Genomic DNA, 21,200 nt, shown 5'->3' with positions numbered 1-21,200 from the left:
CACCCCACCAGTAAGGAATATACTTTTTTCTCGCATGTTCATCACTCCTACTCTCGTCTGGATTATTTTTTGGTCAGCAGCTCACTGCTGTGTGACATTTCAGACACTGAGATTCATCCTATAGCTGTCAGCGATCATGCTCCTGTATCTTTAACACTAATGCACAAGAATAATACTACGCCAAGTAAAAACTGGAGATTTAATATATCACTACTTAAAGATGAAGACTTTATTAAATACTTTAAAAAGGAATGGACTTCATATTTAGACTTTAATGACACTCCCGGAATATCTGCTTCTGTTCTATGGGAAGCAGGGAAAGCTGTGATGAGAGGTAAAATAATTTCTTTCTCATCACACAAAAAGAAAGAAGAAAACAAAAATATTCAGGAATTAGAAAAAAACATCAAATCACTAGAAGAAGCCTACGCGTCCCACCAAGATCAGGAAACATTGAACAAAATATGCAAAACAAAAGTAGAATTAAATGAAACTATTAATAAAAAAACACAATTCCTTATACAAAGACTTCGCTTGCAGAATTTTGAACACAGTAACAAATCAGGTCGATTTCTAGCTAACCAGCTAAAAATAAATAAAGAAAAAATAACTATATGTGCTGCTAAAGATTTATCGGGGAACACAATATATGATCCTGGAAGAATAAACAACATTTTTAGGGATTTCTATGAAACTTTATACTCACCACAAATAAACCCATCTAAAAATGAAATTGATCTGTTTCTTGACAACGTAACTCTTCCAAAATTACTAGACAGTCAAGCAATGGAACTGGATTCGCCACTGACGCCAAGTGAACTCCAGGAAGCCCTGATAAGTATGCCCAATAATAAGGCTCCAGGTCCAGACGGCTTCCCTGCAGAATTCTACAAAGAATTCTGGACAATTTTGGCACCAGTATTCCACAGCATGTTGCAGGAAATCGAGGAAAAGGGCAGACTACCACCAAATATGAATTCTGCCAACATTAGTCTCCTGCTAAAACCAGGCAAAGACCCTTTATTTCCCTCAAGCTATCGTTCAATTTCTCTTTTAAATGTAGACCTTAAAATAATCTGCAAAGCTCTCTCAAAGAGATTAGAGAAAATGACCCCCCTCTTAATTCATCCTGACCAAACTGGTTTCATAAAAGGTCGGCACTCCTCAACAAACACTCGTAGATTACTTAATTTAATAGACTACTCATACGATAAAAACATCGAAACCATAATATTATCTCTAGATGCAGAAAAAGCATTTGACAGAGTTAACTGGAAATTTTTATTCGCAACTTTACACAAATTTGGTTTTGGAAACTCTTTCATAAACTGGATAAGAATATTATACAATTCCCCAACGGCTCGTATCAGAACAAATGACCAGACATCCTCCAGCTTCTGTCTCCTGAGGGGCACCAGACAGGGATGCCCACTCTCCCCTTCACTTTTTGCAATTTTTATCGAACCTCTAGCAGCAGCATTTAGACAGGCTACAACAATTAAGGGCATAAAATGTAAGAACATAGAACATAAAATCAGTCTCTATGCGGATGATGTGTTGCTTTTTCTGCAAAACACACAAACCAACCTCTCTGAGGTAATTACTTTAATAAACTGGTTTTCAAGAGTTTCAGATTATTCAATTAACTGGCCAAAATCTACAGTTCTCCCCATTAACTGCTCCTTCCATAATTCTTCCTCTGCCCCACTGCAATCCGGAAATATTAAATATTTAGGTATTAATGTCTCTCCTAAGCTTTCAGACTTAACTAAACTAAACCACATCCCACTTCTAAAGAAAGTAGAAGGCGATCTGACTAGATGGAAATCTTTACCCATATCACTCATGGGAAGGGTCGCCACTATAAAAATGATGATCTTGCCAAAAATAAATTACTTATTTTTGATGATCCCTAACAAACCATCACAAGATTGGTTCAGATCTCTGGATTCATATATTTCCAAATTCCTTTGGAAAGATAAACCCCCGCGTATTAGCTTAAAAACGCTACAAAGAACCAAGGATAGAGGAGGATTAGATCTGCCTAATTTTCACCAATACTTCTTAGCCAACAGGCTTCAGTTCATCTCAGAATGGTTAAAACATACCTTCTTAGTTGAGCCCTGGCTAGATGTTGAACAGGCACTATGCAAGGATCTAGAGATTTCAGACCTACCATTTATTAGCTCAAACATCAAAAGACATGAATGCTTTAAAAGTATCAACATCAGCTTTTCTCTAACAGCATGGTGGGAGTTTCTAAAAATAACGGAGTCTTCATTAATCCCATGCAAACGTACACCTATCTGGAATAACCCTGACATATTACAAAACAATAATATGATTAATTTCCCAGAATGGAGTTGTAAAGGAATTAAATACTTAGAACATATATTAGAGGGAACAGAATTTATTCCATTTGACAGACTAGTTGAACAATATGGGATCAACAAGACAAGGTTTTTAGAATATCAACAAATTAAATCCATAGTAAAAAAGAAATTTAACCTCAGTCAAGTTGAATTACAAACACCACGAAGTGCGGCACATTTTCTTACTCTTAAATCCCCCAAATTATTATCTAAAATATACAGAACACTTTCTAAATTAGATGAATCAATATCCCTTCCTACTGCAAAGTGGGAAGCAGATTTATCAGTCAACCTAGACCAAAACTTCTGGTCTCAGATTTGCTTAAAAACTTTTAAATTAATTAAAAATCCCAGTCTGCAATTAATACAATACAAAACACTTCATAGAGTGCACTATACAGGTCATCGGATGTTCAAGATGGGCTTTACATCTTCCAAAAACTGCTCACACTGTGAAGGCAATACACCAGACAATTACATCCACGCTCTTTGGTTCTGTCCACCAGTGCAAAAGTTTTGGCGCGAGATATGTGAAGACTTATCAAAGTGTCTGAAATGTAACATTCCAACTTCCCCCTTAGTGTGTCTACTGGGCAGCTTAGATAATGTCACTTCAGAAAAGAATATAGCCCATATGATCTTCACTGCCCTATGCATAGCCAAGAAAACAGTCCTCATGAACTGGAAAAATAAAAATAATCTTAATTCTAACCAATATAGAAATTATCTATTAGATTACATTAGTCTTGACACAGCCTCTGCCACCACATTAGATCAATTGCTCTGGGCCCCTTTTATCAGCTCCATCACCTAGTGGGGGTGGGGGGTCATAGTTTGGTCCCGCCTTCACTGTTGTGATTGGTGAGGGGGTAGGGACAGGCTTAGGGCGTCGGGGGGTTCCCCGGAGGCATCTTCCTTGGGAGGCTCAACCCGGGGTAGCGGTCATGTCCGGTTAGGGGCTCTGTTGGCTCTCAGGTGACTGTTTCCTCGCGGCTGCGTGCAGCGGGGCTAGGGGAGGGTCTGTGCTGACGGACGTGGGTTACTGACCTGGCAACCTGGCTGCCCCTGGGTGGGTCCGGGATGGGCGTGAGGTTCTGGGGGCGCTCCGTCTCTGGGCTGGGGCCCGGGCCGGGCCTCGGGGGCTTGGGTCCTGGTTGGTGTGTTGCCGGGGTTGTGGGCGGGTGGGTGCATGGGGGCCCGGCCCTGGAGCAGGGTGCCGCCGGTGCGTCGAGCCGCCTGGGGGGCTCTTCAACTGGTGGGGGGGATGGTCACATCTTGCAGGAGCTTTCTTCTCTTCAGGAACTCTCTGCAGGAGGGGGAGATACAGGAGAGGTGGAGGAAGATCTCAGCCTGGGCGTTTACCGTCTTATGTAGTCTGGAAGATGTGTGGATGGTGGGGTGGGTGCAGTTTTCTCTGTGGTGGGGTTGGGTGGACTGTCCAGGGCTCTGTGGAGCCGGAGGGCGCTACTGCACTGGGCCCCGGTCTGATGGGCCTGGGCCCCCCTTCCCTGGCGGGTCGCGAAGGGTGGGAGTGCCTACTGGGGTCAGCGGGGGAGCTGGCCCCAGGGAGGGGTTACCTGCCCCTCCCTTCCTTCCCTCCCCATCTCCAGCTGCCTCCCTCTTCCCGCTCCTCCACAACCACCCACACATGCAGGGCCTTGGAGTGGGGGTATGTCACCAGGGTGCAGAGGAGGCTACCCCCCCCCCCCCCCCCCCGTCCCCTTCTGGCTGCCTCTGCCTCAATTTTATCCCACAACTTAGACATTCACATTATTCACACTCTCATTACACATACATATAGGATCTTGGGGGTGGGCACAATCACGGAGTCCAAATTACCATCAGGGTGTATACCTCACCCCTGACGTCGTTGCCCACCTCTCAATTTTAAATACACTTAGTCATTGAGGGCTAGCAGGAGGGACTATGCGCTTACCTGCTGCTCCTTGGCAGGTAGCTCCATGCCCTCCTGGGTTTTAATTGCACCTTAGAACACATATGCATCAACACTACAATGAGCGGGTGGAGGGAGGTTTGGAGTCTTCTCCCACCCCCATTCTCTGCGGCCTGCTGGAGCGGGAGGGCTAGTAGGAGGAGTTGGCCGTCCGACTGCGGTCTGGGGTGTGGGGCCTCCCTGCTGCTGCGGAGTCGGGGTGGTCTGCCTCTCCCCACCGCAGGGAAAAGGGTAACACCACCTGGGTCTGGGTGCAATTCCCCCCTCCAGGGGCAAGGGTACCTAGACCCGGTTTGTAGAGTACGCTTGGGGAGTGTGATTGTGTGTACAGCGTCTCTTTATGTCTGTCTCCACGTTGGTTGAGTGTGGAGTGAGTGCATATGAGAGCATGAGGGTGGGAATGGATGTTTGTGTCTGTGTGTGCCTGTATGTCTGTGTCTATATGTCAGGTTGGGTATCAGACGCCACCTCTCTGGGGACACCTCAGGCCCTCCAAGGTTTGGAGACCTATCTCCACCCACCACCACTTCCCCTGCCGGTGGCGGACTCCCTCAGGTGTCGGTGTGTTGGTGGTTCTTTGTGTCTGGGGGTGGGCGTCCGGGTACACACCGGCTCACTCCTTGGCGGCCGCTTGTCGGGGCCTGGGGCCTGGGGCTCGCTCGGGCCCCTTTGGAGGTGGGGTGCCCCCGGCCTCTCGGCCTGGGGCTCGGTCACTCAGGCACAGCTGGGGGCCGGCGGAGCTCACGGGCGCGTCACTGCAACTCCCCCTGACTTCTGCTCCGCGGCTGCTGGGCGAGCCCTCATCTGGGACTCTCCTCAGCTCTTACTGGAACAGTGGCGCGGCTGCCCCTCTGTTGGTCTTCCATGGTCTCTTGTGTTCTGGGGGCCTCTGGATGTCTGGAGTTTTGATCTCCTCCATACCCGCTTCACACCCTGGAGGACGGGGCTGTGGCCCCCCCACACTCCCTAGCAGATCATTACATGGAGAAACCTTTGGAATGCAAGCATGCTGATCCACACAGGTATGCACACATGGGTATTCACAGACGCGGACTAAAGCTTTCTTGGCTTTAAGACATGCATGCGCTCAAAGCACACTGTGCGCTGTCTATCTTGCGTGCTGCACAATATCGTTTATTATTTAGTAAATATTGATATCTATGACTAGCTAGTTTATTGTGATGGTGCTTTGTTTTCTCTATTATTATGTTGCTCTTTGTTGTTTGCTGTCTCCTCTGTTTGTTTTTTTTGTTTGTTTTTTTTTTTTTCTCCATACAGGTGACCCAGGAGTTCTTTTTTTTTCTTTTTTTCTCTCTCTTCCCCCCCCTTCTCACCGTCTCTTCTCCCCTTTGGTTTTCTTTCTTTCTCTCCCCCTCTTTCTCTCATTCATTCCCCCTGTCCTATTTATTAAAAAAAAAAAAAAAATGACAAAGGATGAACTGAAGCTCTGCCATCACGTAATGTCGCATACTGCTGTTTCTGATGTCATTAAAAAAAAAAAAAAAAAAAAAAAAGTGTCTCTGATCTTTGCAGTCTCATATTGGATGAATTTTTTGGAATGTCCACGCTATCTTCAATTTTTTATTTCTCAGTTTAGAATTCTGTACTTTAGGTTATTTGGAAATAGCCTTAAAACTGTCCCCCGATTGATGAGCAGCAAAGCTGCTTCTCTAAAATCATTGCTCATGTCTTTCACTCCTGGATGCTCTAGACCAGGGGTCTCAAACTCAAAATGAGCCACTGGCCACTGCTGGCACCGTCATCTCATTGGAGGGCCACTTTAGTGTTCAAGTAGTACAGAAAAAAAACAAAAAACAAAACAGAAAACACCCACTAATATTTCCTGAAATCAGTTTTGTTTGCTTTTTCAAATTTCAAATATTGTTAGGGTCCCTGGGTCGTTGACCCTGTTTTGGGTTTTTGGTTCTTTGATTTTGTTTATTTCATTATATTCTAGCTTTGTCTTATGGGTTATAGGATTATTTTTAGTTTAGGTTCTCTGTGTGGGTTTTGTTTGAGTTTTAGTGTTCTGGTTTTCTGACTGTGATCCATAGTTACTGTCTCCCCTGTCTGCTGTATCCCCGTGTCAAGTCTGTGTCTCTGTGTTATGTTTCCTGTTTTACTTTGAAAGTCCATGTTTTATGTTAATGTATTTGGTTTTGCTTCCCCCATCTGGTTAGGCCTGATTTTTGTTAGGCCAGCTGTGTTTCCCTCCTGTTACCCATTCCCTGATTGCTCCCTCTGTGTATTTTAGCCTTGTGTTTCTCTGTGTCAGTGTCACGATCTACCATCATCTTTTACTGTGTGTTCTGTCTGTCTGCTAGCCTGATTAGGTTAGTTTTGTATTGTTATGCAACCAGTTTTCAGTTTTGCCATCCAGCATTAAAGTTGTATTTAAGTTCTCCTTTTGTTTCCGTGAGTCTGCACTTTGGGTGCACCATCCCTGCCTGCACACAGCCTTCATATGACAATAACAAGACAAAACTGCAAATGTTAACGCAATTTTCTTTCTCACTCTTAACCAACTGAAGCCTTTCATTGAACTGCCAAATAAACAAATTGGTCCTCTCTTTCTGGCCAGACACCTGGCAGCACTTCTGCTATGATTTTGTTTGTATTTAATTAAATAAAAATGCAGACATAAGTGTACACATTCGTTTTTGACTGTTAGTGAAAATTGTTTTCTTTTTGTTTATACTCTCTTGTTACCTCGGCCAGGTCCGCGGCTCCGAACCATAGTAAAAGGACCTCTGGCTAATATGTTGGGTTACGTGTCAGGCTCATAGCCGAAAAATAGCTTTACTGTCTGGGTCAACTTTGCTAGCGAGAGACAGAGAGAGGTGTTGAAAGGCTGCTCCAACTGAACTTATTGTTTTGGAGGAAAACACGAACACAGTGTACAGTCGAGTCTTAATAGCTTACTTACAATTGGGCTCGTCAGGCACTCTTCTTGGCTGCAGTGGTTGTTATTATTATATTTACATGCTTCCAGCTCCCGTTTCTGGTTGGTGACAGCTCGTACTTTTCGACTCTCCTTTTTCTCCCTCCCTTGCGCTCACAGACACATAATGGGTATGGCAGTCCATTCTGCCTGCAGCACGGACTACACTGCCTATGAGGCTACATTCTTTAGGGCTATGCCTGTAACACTCTGCCTTCATATGAAAAAAATTTTTGAATAATAATTTTTTAAAAAAATTTCTTCATGTCAATATGTGAGCCGCAAGTAGAGGTGACGTGGCCCATGGGCCGCGAGTTTGAGACCCCTGCTCTAGACCATCCAACCAAGAAAACCTCAGCTTTTTTCACAGGACCACAAGCGTGTCTACCTGGCCTTGTGCTGGCCCATGTGTGGGCCATACCAATGTTGCTATGTGGGTAACCTCACCAGGTTTTGGATAAAGTGTACACTCACAAACCTGTCAAACATGCATTTGAAATGTTCGCTACCATAGCAGTATAGTATTGCCTCATGGTATTTGGATCTTCTAACTAAAGTATGAAAATAGGAACATAAATAGTGCCATCATTGCCAGACCTTGCCCACATCTGGTTGACATACACCCCGCCATGACACCAGTCAGTCAGAAGTGCCAGCTTGATGCCGGATCCATGCCAGACCTGTTTTCTATTAGCCTGGGCCATAAAAAAACCAAACCACAATTGGGCCAGATGTGGCATGCCATCACATGAACAGTGCCATCTACAGGGAGTGCAGAATTATTAGGAAAATGAGTATTTTGTCCACATCATCCTCTTCATGCATGTTGTCTTACTCCAAGCTGTATAGGCTCGAAAGCCTACTACCAATTAAGCATATTAGGTGATGTGCATCTCTGTAATGAGAAGGGGTGTGGTCTAATGACATCAACACCCTATATCAGGTGTGCATAATTATTAGGCAACGTTCTTTCCTTTGGCAAAATGGGTCAAAGGAAGGACTTGACAGGCTCAGAAAAGTCAAAAATAGTGAGATATCTTGCAGAGGGATGCAGCAGTCTCAAAATTGCAAAGCTTCTGAAGCGTGATCATCGAACAATCAAGCGTTTCATTCAAAATAGTCAACAGGGTCGCAAGAAGCGTGTGGAAAAACCAAGGCGCAAAATAACTGCCCATGAACTGAGAAAAGTCAAGCATGCAGCTGCCAAGATGCCACTTGCCACCAGTTTGGCCATATTTCAGAGCTGCAACAAAACTGGAGTGCCCAAAAGCACAAGGTGTGCAATACTCAGAGACATGGCCAAGGTAAGAAAGGCTGAAAGACGACCACCACTGAACAAGACACACAAGCTGAAACGTCAAGACTGGGCCAAGAAATATCTCAAGACTGGTTTTTCTAAGGTTTTATGGACTGATGAAATGAGAGTGAGTCTTGATGGGCCAGATGGATGAGCCCGTGGCTGGATTGGTAAAGGGCAGAGAGCTCCAGTCCGACTCAGACGCCAGCAAGGTGGAGGTGGAGTACTGGTTTGGGCTGGTATCATCAAAGATGAGCTTGTGGGGCCTTTTCGGGTTGAGGATGGAGTCAAGCTCAACTCAATCAATCAATCAATCAATCAAAGCTTTATTCGTCACATGCAGGTTGCCCTGCAGTGAAATGGGACCCCCCTGCAGTGAAATGGGACCCCCCCCCGACCTTACACATATAGCACAAACATTACATGGGGATACAGGTCGGAGATTGGTAGAATCAGAGAAAAGACATTGAAATGTACACTACAGTGGGGAGAGTACAAGAGGAAAAAAGAGACCCCTACTCATGCTGTGCTTCCATGGTAGGACAGCATGAGAACAGGAAACAAAAAAACTCCTTTGCACAAAAAAGCACAAATGTCCACAGCACAACACTGTGAAGACATGACAAGCCACAGGGGTGGGTGGGGGGTGAGGAGTAATCCGAAGAAACACAGCAGCCACCCTGCACAGCGCTATCATTCCAGTGCGGCACACAGACCCGCCGTGTTCCCTCGCCGGAAACAAGCATCGAAGGCGTTGGAAAGGGAGGGGAGATGAGTGAGTGCCTATCAGTGTAAGTGTATGTGTGTGCGTGTCCATAGTTCAGCGGAGACAGTGTCCTTCGCTCTATCAGGCTCCCAGTCCCAGTCCTACTGCCAGTTTCTGGAAGACACCTTCTTCAAGCAGTGGTACAGGAAGAAGTCTGCATCCTTCAAGAAAAATATGATTTTCATGCAGGACAATGCTCCATCACACGCGTCCAAGTACTCCACAGCGTGGCTGGCAAGACAGGGTATAAAAGAAGAAAAACTAATGACATGGCCACCTTGTTCACCTGATCTGAACCCCATTGAGAACCTGTGGTCCATCATCAAATGTGAGATTTACAAGGAGGGAAAACAGTACACCTCTCTGAACAGTGTCTGGGAGGCTGTGGTTGCTGCTGCACGCAATGTTGATGGTGAACAGATCAAAACACTGACAGAATCCATGGATGGCAGGCTTTTGAGTCGCTGATTTGTTTTTGTTTTGTTTTTGAATGTCAGAAATGTATATTTGTGAATGTGGAGATGTTATATTGGTGTCACTGGTAAAAATAAATAATTGAAATGGGTATATATTTGTTTTTTGTTAAGTTGCCTAATAATTATGCACAGTAATAGTCACCTGCACACACAGATATCCCCCTAAAATAGCTAAAACTAAAAACAAACTAAAAACTACTTCCAAAAACATTCAGCTTTGATATTAATGAGTTTTTTGGGTTCATTGAGAACATGGTTGTTGTTCAATAATAACATTATTCCTCAAAAATACAACTTGCCTAATAATTCTGCACTCCCTGTAATCTAAGTAGCTCAATGAGGTAGCTTGAAGATATATTGTTAATAATTCGGAAGGTGAGCAGCAGGATTTTGAATTGAATGTGATACTATCAGTGAGGCCAGGGTGAGCAGGAGAGGAGGGGGGGGGGTTGCTGTCTTATTTAATGAATCATTTCAATGTAAGCAGCTATCTCCTGGAAGTTTTCAGTCTTTTGAATATGTGGCTTTACAGCTGAAGGCCCCATCCAAAGTTGTGTTTCTTAATGTTTACAGGCCTCCCAAATACTGCACAGACTTTTTTAATGACCTCAGTGAACTGCTGTCTGTGATCTGTGTTGACTTTGACTGTGTAATTATTGTTGGGGATTTTAACATCCATGTGGACAACCCTCAGGACAAAGGGACTAAAGACCTGAGTAACACTCTGGGCAACTTTGGGCTGACTCAGCATGTAACAGAGGCCACACATAATGGAGGACACACTCTTGACCTACTGATCTCCAAAGGCCTGAGCATTTCAAAGGTTACTGTGTCTGATGTGGGCCTGTCTGATCATTACTGTGTTTTCTTTGAAAGTAAAATCTCAGCCCACACAAATATATCAACAACAGTGATCACAAAACGGTGTATAACTGAACACAGTACTGCAATTTTTAACCAGGTCTTCCCATTAACACCTGACCTGTCCAGAGGGTCAGTCAATGAGCTCGTCAATAGCTTCAATGCTAACATGTTAAATGTAATGGACACTATTGCTCCCATTAAGGTGAAGGTTATCTCTGGAAGGAAAAAGTCTCCATGGAGAAACTCCACACTGGTGCAAAATGAAAAAAAGAGAGTGTAGGAAAGCTGAGCGCAGATGGAGAAAAACAAACCTCCAGGTTCATTATGACATTTATAAAGAGAAACTTCACAATTATAATTTACAACTGAGGAATGCAAGGAGGTCCTACTTCTCTGACATCATCACTAAAAACAGCCATAATGCTCGGGTCTTATTTTCTACAGTTGACAGGCTAACAAACCCTCCTGTGTCAGTGGCAGCTGAACTTCATTCGACCATGGCCTGCAATGACTTTGCCAAATTCTTCACAGAAAAAATCCAAAAAATTAGACAAGCAATTGGTTCATCAACAGCAGATCCAGGATATGTACTGTGTCCACCAAAAAACTGTTTAAACACCATGAAACAGTTTCAACCTATTAACAGCAAAGACCTGGAGGACATCTTAGGTAAACTGAACTCCTCCTCCTGCTGTTTAGATGTCCTGCCAACAAGTTTTTTCAAAAACGTCTCAAAGACTTTAGAGTCAGACCTGTTACAGATCGTCAACTTTTCTTTATTATCAGGTGTGTTTCCAGAATCACTAAAAACTGCTGTAATCAAACCTATACTGAAAAAGGACAATCTTGACAAGACACAAATGAACAACTACAGGCCGATCTCAAATTTCCCATTTTTAAGTAAGATCATTGAAAAAGCAGTTTCTCAACAGCTCAGTTACTTCTTAAAACAGAATAATTGCTACGATGCCTTCCAGTCAGGTTTTAGACAGAACCACAGCACTGAAACCGCTCTGACCAAAGTGTTTAATGACATATGTCTGAATACAGACAGTGGAAAAATGTCAGTCCTAGTTTTACTGGATCTCAGTGCAGCATTTGATACAGTTGACCACAACATATTACTCAAACGACTGGAGAACTGGACAGGTCTTTCAGGAACTGTACTAAACTGGTTCAAAACATACTTAGAAAACAGGAAATACTTTGTATCAATACACTGTAAAAACGATAACTAGCAATTGTTGATTTCACTAAAGTTTTTAAATTAAACTGACTTAGAAATAAAACTTTCTATTTACAACCTAAAAAAGCTTGTCTACCCAACAAATTTCTTTCATTGTTGTCCTAACTAAGATTTTCTAGACAGCATAACAAAGATTATCAACTTTTGAGCAGAGTTTCTGAGTCAAGTTGGGAACCAGTGGGAAACCCCGTAGATGACTGGCACATGTGGTCTGAACAAGTTTGAACTAAACCAAACGGACTTTCAACTGAGCCTGAGCAGACCTGAGCTGTGTGATAGTGGTTTACCATGTGTTCTAGACTAAAAACCTCCTAAGAAAATTTGAACCATCGTGGCTGGATTTGGATGCAAATTGCAATTTTTCGACCATTGAGGATTTTCACTTCTGCAGTTGGAGTGTATAATTCTTTTGGACAGGTGCTGGAGCTGCCGACCATTTACCCTAGCAGGTAAGCTAACTACATGTGTTATTAAGATTTTCTACAAGCGCCTAGGCTGCATCCTCCTGAGGACCCGGGAGAATGGAACTAGTAAAACACTGAAAAAGGCCAACAATAGCATTTTTAAGTTATCTAAGTGACTTAATTGACACCCCCTTGGCTAGCTATCGAGCTGGTGGGTAACAGACGTCTCCGAAAGCGTCGGCGCACTCTTGCAAGTATATGTTGTCTTAATAAACTGAACAGATATTAGCAATTTACATAGCTACATTAACGCCTGAAAATATCTTAAAAGTTTATTTTGTGACCCAGAAAGAGTAATATTAAAACTAATTCCACAGGTAGAATTTGCACATGCGCAATAAGGATCGGGGAGTCCGATCCGTAACTTTTTTTCTCTCGTTTTTTTTCTACATTATATTGAAATGTTTCAATATTGCAAACATTTTAAGAGATGCTTATTATAAGGAGGACGTATTTCTCGGACAAATTTAGAGGAGTCCACTATGAATTTGGGCAGCCTTCGTCGCGCCGCTGTGTCGTAATCGGGCTACAAGCAGCCTCTGAAGGCTTTAGCTCAGAGTAGTGGCCAGCGCAAAAAGTAATGTTTAATGTTAAACACTCTGATATTTAGACAGACATCACTAAATGACGGTATCTCACACTGGCTTTTTACAGCACTTCTGCCATGGTAAAACTTATTAGCTTATTACCCGTTTTGTAACCAGTTTCAATGTTATCTTTGCATGAAAACGTTATGTTAACATTGACAACAAACTGGGCCAAGCACGCGTTGTCATGGAGACGCTTTCATGGGTCGGTGTTGGATATGTGCGCCAATTATATGACAGTGATATAAGTAACTTGCATATTGTCTAATATTGTTTTTTCACTTTTTCAATAGTCACCGTTTATCCGGTGCAGCACTGTTACTTTAAAGTAATGTTTAAAGCTGACTTGACAGTTTGTCAGCTGGTGTAAGATTGCCTAATGTACTGTAAGTTAATGTCACACGCAAATTAAAGTTGTACTTCATGCTCTGTATTATAAGATTGCTACATTTTCAGAGCTTTTTACATAATGGGGAAGGAGACAATATTTAAGGAATGATTGTGTGTTGCTGATGTATATTGTGTTACAGATAGTATTATTTTTTTCTATAGTTATTGCATTTTTTTTATCATAGTAACAAAAAAATGTTTGAATTCAAGCTTGCATTTATGTTACATGTCATGTATGTTATCAATCATATACTTGATATAGTAGACAAGTGGTCATATGTAAGTTAATATGATTCCTTACATATTTTTTTCATGATGTCTCTGGTTTTGGCTTGTTGATGTATTCAGCTCCTGCATCTATGGATTCCTTCTGTGTGTTAGATATGGATGTTTTATCCCATTGCAAAAGTGCTTTTGGCAAAATTGACTATGTCTCTTGTGTTTCAGGGGTGGATTTCATGCAGTGCCGATTTTGCAAATTCACAAGCTCCAGTCAAGAGACTCTTTTGAAACATTTCCGCCTTCATCACGGACAAGGTGCACATTGGCCATGCATTCACACAGACTGTGTATGTGTATTTAAAACACCTGGAGCATTACGATCACACCTCTCAAGGTCACACTCAATAGTAAAAATCCACAAAAATTCCACATTTCAGTGTGAATTGTGTGACTTTAAGGAGATTTGCAGTGAGAAAACCTTTTGGAACCATCTTGGACATCATTTAAAGAACCGAGAAACCGTACAATGTCCCTTTTTAAGGTGTAATTTTAAAACAAACATTCGCCCAACCTTCAGTTCTCACAGAAGTCGAAACCATAAAAATTGTACACTTGAGGATTTTCGAACAATTGCAAGAACTGTTTCTGAAGATGAGATAATTGAAAGTGAGCAATCTGATTGTGAAGCAGGAACATCAGCTTATAATTTTGTGAGACCAGATGAGCTTGACAAGATTGTAAAGGATGTGGATAGTGAGACACTTGAACACAAACTGGCATCTCTCTTTCTGTGTATGCAAACAGTGTTGCATGTTTCTCGAGCTGCAACACAAAAGATTGTAGAGGATTTCCATAACCTGCTCTCTTTCTCTAACATTCATACTCTCACCAGTGTAAAAGAGATCCTTTCAAAGCATGAAATAGAAGTAAATGATTGTGTTTTGCAAGACATTTCTAATGCCCTAGTTCAAACTAATCCACTGCTTTTAACAACATCGGAGAAAGGTTCCCTATCTACAGATCACAGAAGGAATATATATTTCAAAGAGCAGTTTTCTGTTGTAGAACCCACAGAGTATCTGTACAACACAGCTCATAAAAACTCTTTTGTTTATATATCTGTCACTAAGATACTTGAGACTTTACTGGGACGGGCAGATTTTTTGGACCAAATTGTATTTAATCAAGAAGCTTTATCTGGACACTTTAAGTCATTTCAAGACGGCAAGTACTACAAGGGCAATAAGTTACTGGGACAACAAAACTTATGTATCAGTTTGGGGTTGTATATTGATGATTTTGAAGTTTGTAACCCACTGGGCACCTCTAGAAAACGTCACAAGATTACTGCAGTATATTGGGTAGTTCTTAATTTACCACCCAGATTTCGATCTAATCTTTGTTCAATTCAGCTTGCTCTCTTAGGTAAAAGTGTGGATGTCAAACAATATGGTTATGAAAAGTTTTTTGAGCCACTGATTAAAGATATAAGGTGTCTAGAAGAAGAGGGAATTTTTGTGGAAGTTGTAAGCCAGTTTATTAAGGGCACTGTATATTGTGTGAGCGCAGATAACCTTGGTGCACATGGTCTGGCAGGCTTTTATGAAAGTTTTACTGTTGACAAGTTCTGTCGCTTTTGTTTGATAAGTCGGGACAAAATTGCAACGACTGAAGTTAATGACTTCCAATTGAGGGGTGTTGATCAACACAATTCATTTCTGGAAGAGCTTAGGCAAACTGACAACCTCCAAAGTGTTAATGGGGTAAAAAGGGAATGTGTACTGAGCAAACATTTACTATTCTTTCACCCAATAACCGGATTTCCTCCAGATATTTTGCATGACCTTTTTGAAGGCGTCATTCCTTTGGAGTTGTCCTTATGTTTAAAAAAGCTGATCTCAAAAGGGTTCATTACATTTGATACATTAAACAACTTCATAAAATCATTTCCCTACAAATATTCGGACAAAGTAAACAAGCCTCAAAAAATTCCAAAAACAAGCTTTGAGAAAGGAACAGTTTTTGGTAATGGACATGAAAATTGGACACTGCTGCGCTTACTTCCTTTTATAATTGGATGTAAGATACCAGAACAGGAGCCAGCTTGGGAGATTTTAATGGACCTCAAGGAAATTGTTGACATTGTTGTCTCAAACAGACTCACTGAGGAAGCATTGTGTTATTTATCTTGCAAACTACTGGATCATCGCTTGTTGCTTACCAGTACCTTTCCGGACTTCAGACTAAGGCCAAAACACCACTTCATTGACCACTACCCACATCTTATACGCTGCTATGGGCCGTTAGTGGAATTGTGGACGATGAGATTTGAAGCAAAACGTAGCTTCTTTAAAAAGGTGGTCCATGACACTCACAACTGGAAAAATGTGCTGCTAACTCTTTCCTTGAAACACCAGCAAATGATGGCATACCATCTGGATAGTGGGAACCTTTTAAAACCAAAGCTCTATGTTGACAATGTGAAAGTGGTCAGGGTTTCAGAATTGGATCCATCAATCAAGTGTGAAATACAAAAGAAGTACCCTCATCTAGACAGTGTGTCTCTGTCTAAAACCGTTCATTTTTTTGGGACACAGTATGTGGCGGGCATGATTTTATCTGCTGGGCAATGCAGTGGCCTCCCAGAATTCCACAAGATTGTGACCATTCTTGTCAATGCAGAGGAGGTGACATTCATTTGTAAAAGACTGAGTTCCTGGTACATTGAACATTTCAGGTCCTATGAGCTTGTTGAACACACCTGTGCAGACCCTCTTGTGCTGGATCCAGATGTGCTGACGGATTATCACCCTCTAACAGCATACACAGTTGGTGGAAAGCTGATGGTGACCCCAAGGACGTACCTTCTCTATTAAAGCAACTTTATAATGGTATGTTCTCTCCCCTCCACCCTGTCTCCTATTCTGATCTCCCCTCTCACCCACCCTTTTTCTCTATTGTACTCTACTTCAAAACTCATTTCCCCTTGCTTTTTCTTTTCTTCTCCACACACTTCTTTCTTCTATCACTCTGCTATCCTCACCAAATTATCTCTCTCTCCTTTGTTTTCTCCTCATTAAGCATTAGTTTTGTGCTGAATGAATTGAAGGTTTTCCCAAGTGTAGGCCAGTTGAGTACAGTGGCTGAAGAAAATGAAAACTTGGATATAGACTTGAGCTTTATTTAAAAAAATTTTGTGTGTGTGTGTTTTTTACATTTGTAGACTAAATCATTTGCAAATCAAATGTAGTCAGCAGATTCATCTGGAAAAAGGCAGCTGTATGGTATAGGTGTCAACTGTCTTCTAATTGTGTTTGGCTATTGATTTTCTGCCAACTTTTTTTTCTCCTCTTTTCAGACTTTGTTACTTCGGGTAGTTCTTTCCTCCAGAGAAGCCCGGCGAGTCCAGCTTCCTGAAGTACCAGCATCTGTGGGACAATTGATTGATATACTTAAAGAAAGACTTGAACTTGCAGGTGACTTCTCACTACAGTTTGAGGATCCAGATTTCGGAAATGCAATATGCAATCTTACAGCAATATCTGAATTACCAGCTGAGCGTGCAGTCCTGCATATAATGTGGAACTGTGATTCATCTACACTTAACCAATCCATTGCTTCAGTGTCCTCTGCTTCAGTCTCTTCCCAGGACACAATAAGTGTGCACTCTGATGATTTCAGGCCTAGCTGGACCGATACTATCCAGATGAACTTAAGACATGTGTCAGAGTGGCCCTCTCCATTTTCTATTCCCAAGTTTTCACATGATGTTGAACTGAAATTGTGTAAGGCTAATGTGACATATGAAAAATCTAAGAAGGGCCTTGCAGTAACAAGAGACATGAAGATGGAGATTTTGGATAAAATTGCAGAGGCAGTGTTTGAAATTAAAGCCTACCCTGAGAAAGATGAGGTTGAGTCAGTGGCTTCTGCACTGGTTCTCAAATATCCATGCCTGAAGGAGCCAGGTAGCATCACAGGCTACGAGGGATGGAAAGCAAGTATCAAGCACAAACTTGGAAACTACAGATCAAAGCTTCGTCGGGCAGGCTGCAATGAAGTAAATGTAAACAGGAAAAGGAAAGGAGAAGATGAAGCCAGCAGTCCTTTCACCCTTAAAAAGCCCAAACGTGGAGAGGTCAATCATGTCCCAGATTATCCACAGCACCATGATGATTCTACTCTTGAAGAGGAAAGAGTTGCTCTGGTCAGTGAAATGAAGAAGAAACAAAAGAACTTGAAAGTCATACAGCAGAAGATGGCGCTGACATTTTCTCTCAGGCGGAGAGAGGTTGTGGAGTGTCAACCTATGGTATCTGAGGTCCAGGAGAGATGGCCTGGGCTGTTTTCCTCTGAGGAGGTAAGAGTGTCCAAATTTATTTATAATTTAATTATTATTCAAATTGGGCATGACTTATACTAGATGGACTATTATTGAAGTAGTACAGTATTTGCTGGTGTAATGCATTGGCCAACTTTATTATACCTTGTGCAACCAGTCCACATTGAAATCTGTGACCCATTAGATTATTTGACCTGTCATAATATTCTTACCCTGAACATTTCTGCCAGTACAAGAAAAGAGTCCCCATGCTAAATCAAAATTGTTCTTCCTGTGAAACAGAAAGTCAATCACATAATTTTTGACTTAGCATGTATGTTTTTTTTATTTTAGTGCTGGAAATAGGACTTCTATAGACTGAGATTTTTAGGGAAAGAATACTAAGGCAGGTCACATAATCTGATTCGTCACAGATTTTGGTGCAACGTAGAACATAATATGTATTTGCATATTGATACTGTTTTTTGTGGAGGGTGTTTCTATTCCTGTGCAAAATGTGTATTCATGAGAGATTTTTGAAGTAGGTTTTGCGGTTGATAACACAGTCAGGCATATAACATGGTGCAGACTGTACAAGGCAGCTACCCAGAAATTTTCTGTGCTGAATAAATGGCAATATTTTGGTTATTGTCTTGTTTAGATATCTGAAGAATTTCATCGGATCACAAGCAAAGACCTCCTAGGGACGTTCAATGCATCCCTCAACAAATTTGTGCCTGGCCTGCTGAAACTATACCGGTCTAAGAAGGGAGCTCTTGGTGAGGACATGGAAGACCTCTTGGATAAACTTGATGAACAGGTAAGTGCTCCTTTACCTGACATTTTTAGAAGAGAGTATACCTTTGTCATAACAGAAAAAAATGTTGGCTTCAGCCAAAACACATCAATGGAAATGAATGTAATCAGTCATTACTTTGTTTTTATTTGGCGGTATTTTATTTAATTTGTAAAAAGAAAGTAAAATCGTTAAAATGGTGTTTTGTTTTTTTAAGTTTTACATGTTGCTGGGCCTGATCTGTATTTTATTTTCATTACTATAAGAGTTCTGATTTTGCATTGTGTGTAGGTACACCACGTTACTATACTAATTTAAATGCTTGTTTTCCACTGAATGCTCTTTAGACATCTGACATTGTGTCCCACCGAAAGACAGCAGCACTGAGAGGCCTGCCCATTTTCCTCAGAGAGGATGCAACACAGGTTTTCCTGAAGTGCTTAGTAAGTACAAAAAAGTAATGCAAGCAAAACTAATTGCTATGAGATGTTTTTAAAAGATGATTTAATCCAAAATGGAAATGTCCACTTCCTCAGTGCAGTCCAGATAATTTTATGGTGAGGATTGCAGTTGTCATAACTCTCGCTGCTTTTTTTTCTGCTGAGGAGCACCTGGGCATTGTTAGTGGGTGTTCAACAGCAGAAAATATTTTTGTACAAAACTCATCACAAGGTTGGTTGGTGAAAGATATTGTGCTGTTAATTAAAGGAAAATAAGCTTTTTCTTTTTAAAACCTCCATGAGTCAAATGAGCATCATGGTATAGAGGTTAAAGTTAAGATCTTTAGAAATGTATTTTGTCTTTAATTTTTCTTAGCTTTCAATAATTCATATTTTACTTTTCTTCTCTTCAGGACACTGACATTTTGGAACCAGTGTTGAACGGTGCATCAGTTGCCATCCTCACCATCCTGCAAGATGACGATGCCGATACGTCTGTGCGAGAACATGCTGTTGTGTTGGAAGGGGACATCGTGCTACATAACATTCCAGACCTCTCTACTGCCTTGGCATACCTCTTTGGCCTTCTGTATGCCCTCAACATTGATTATCCAAAGCAGATGAGTTATACCTTTGAAGCAATTCAGGGCATCTTTTTTGAACTCGGTGGCTCTCGATGCTCACAGCGCATAAGGTCTCTAAAAACAAAGCTTTTGCTGTGACTGTTAATGGGGAAGCCAGACATGAGTTTAACTTGTTCTTAAACATGTTCAAGTGCATTGTAGAGTCATGTAAAAAAAAAAACCCAGTAGTTCAACCCCTTTCCCTCTATATAATCGTTCACCTGTTACAAAGAGTTGCATATTTAGTGTTTGAACTGTTAAAATTAATTAGGAATAAGTGAAGGAAAGAGGGAGGAAAGGAAGAAGGGAGAAAAGAAGGAACAGTCAAAACAGAATGGTTCATTTTGACCTGGTCGGTCAATATGAAGTTGAAGTGGATAAGGGATTATTTGAAATGTAAATATTAGTCAGATGAATCTGTATTATTGAGAATCTATGGTGAAATTTTGTCTTGTAGGATTTTAAAAGATTTGTTATAGTGTTTTTCACTCCACCTGAAGTATGGAACTGGTATTTTACCTGATAGTTCGCTGTTCATTGATGGTAACATTTCTAATAACTTTTGACTTCTGTAGTTCATCATAGTAAGCCCATGTAAAATGTCGATGTCTGGGTACATAGGCAATTGTTTGTTGCACTACCCTATTTAGTGTGCAATAGTTAAGTTAAGCTTTTACAGGACAGTCAGGGTGTGAACGTGAATGACTAAGCTGCTGGACACTTTTCTTTTTTTCTGGACTCTGGAATTTTAATGTCTCTGCTGGGGTGCTCAAAGCACCCTAAAGAAACTGGCAACACGTTTTTTTCTGTTTGTTTGCTTTTTTACAGAAATTCACCCCACTGCCCATGACCTTCTGAAATATACTGAAAGCACTGTTGAAAAAAATAAATACGTTTTTACATAACATTCAGTTGTGCTTTGTTTTATTCTATATCTGTTTGAGTGTTTTTTCAAGTACGATAACAGCATACATTTTTCTTTATTTATATTGGTAAATTTTCAACTCACTGGAGTAAGAATTGTATGATTATTCAACAAGAATATCTGCGTTTGGTGAATTTAGGAATACATGGCCTTGGAGGGAATAATTGTATGTTAATTCAACAGGAATATCTTTGTTTGGTGAAGGCAGAAATACATGGCATTGAAACCAGAATTTCTTTGTTAGACTTACAGGATTATCCTAATTAGGTGAACAAGTAGATCCAAGTTGGCAGAACATGAAAATATTAGTTAAGTCAACTACAGTTGGCAGAAGTTGAGAAAACTCAAAAATCTCTTGCATCATGTTGCCTTGAAATTTTAAGTTTTCTCAACTTTTTCTTTTTTACAGTGTAGGTAACTTCACATCTGAGCAGACAAGTATCACATGTGGAGTTCCCCAAGGTTCCATCTTGGGACCCCTTCTGTTTAACATCTACATGCTCCCACTGGCACAGA

The 21,200-nt window shown here is 41.4% G+C and overlaps 1 protein-coding gene across 1 annotated transcript; it reads left to right on the top strand.

Annotated features, from left to right (window-relative positions):
- Positions 1-16,947: 16,947 nt before the first annotated feature.
- LOC146673657 (sterile alpha motif domain-containing protein 3-like) lies at positions 16,948-20,463 on the top strand. The gene is made up of 4 exons (XM_085402302.1): positions 16,948-17,939; positions 18,562-18,720; positions 19,044-19,139; positions 19,550-20,463. The coding sequence occupies exons 1-4, from the start codon at positions 17,157-17,159 to the stop codon at positions 19,856-19,858; spliced, it is 1,347 nt and encodes a 448-aa protein (XP_085258428.1). The 5' UTR covers positions 16,948-17,156; the 3' UTR covers positions 19,859-20,463.
- Positions 20,464-21,200: the final 737 nt, after the last annotated feature.

Source organism: Rhamphochromis longiceps, linkage group LG3 (genome assembly GCF_057381845.1).
Source record: "Rhamphochromis longiceps isolate RC_006_pf linkage group LG3, R_longiceps_female_GT1.1, whole genome shotgun sequence".
NCBI classification, from domain to species: Eukaryota; Metazoa; Chordata; class Actinopteri; order Cichliformes; family Cichlidae; genus Rhamphochromis; species Rhamphochromis longiceps.
This window is presented reverse-complemented; position numbering and strand designations above follow the sequence as displayed.

What these genes read in the sequence shown, in the direction of transcription:
- LOC146673657 (XM_085402302.1), top strand. Translation starts at nt 17,157, where the DNA reads ATGTGGAACTGTGATTCATCTACACTTAACCAATCCATTGCTTCAGTG. An exon ending in GGCTGTTTTCCTCTGAGGAG is followed by an intron (nt 17,940 to 18,561) that starts GTAAGAGTGTCC and finishes TGTCTTGTTTAG; the next exon opens with ATATCTGAAGAATTTCATCG. An exon ending in TGGATAAACTTGATGAACAG is followed by an intron (nt 18,721 to 19,043) that starts GTAAGTGCTCCT and finishes AATGCTCTTTAG; the next exon opens with ACATCTGACATTGTGTCCCA.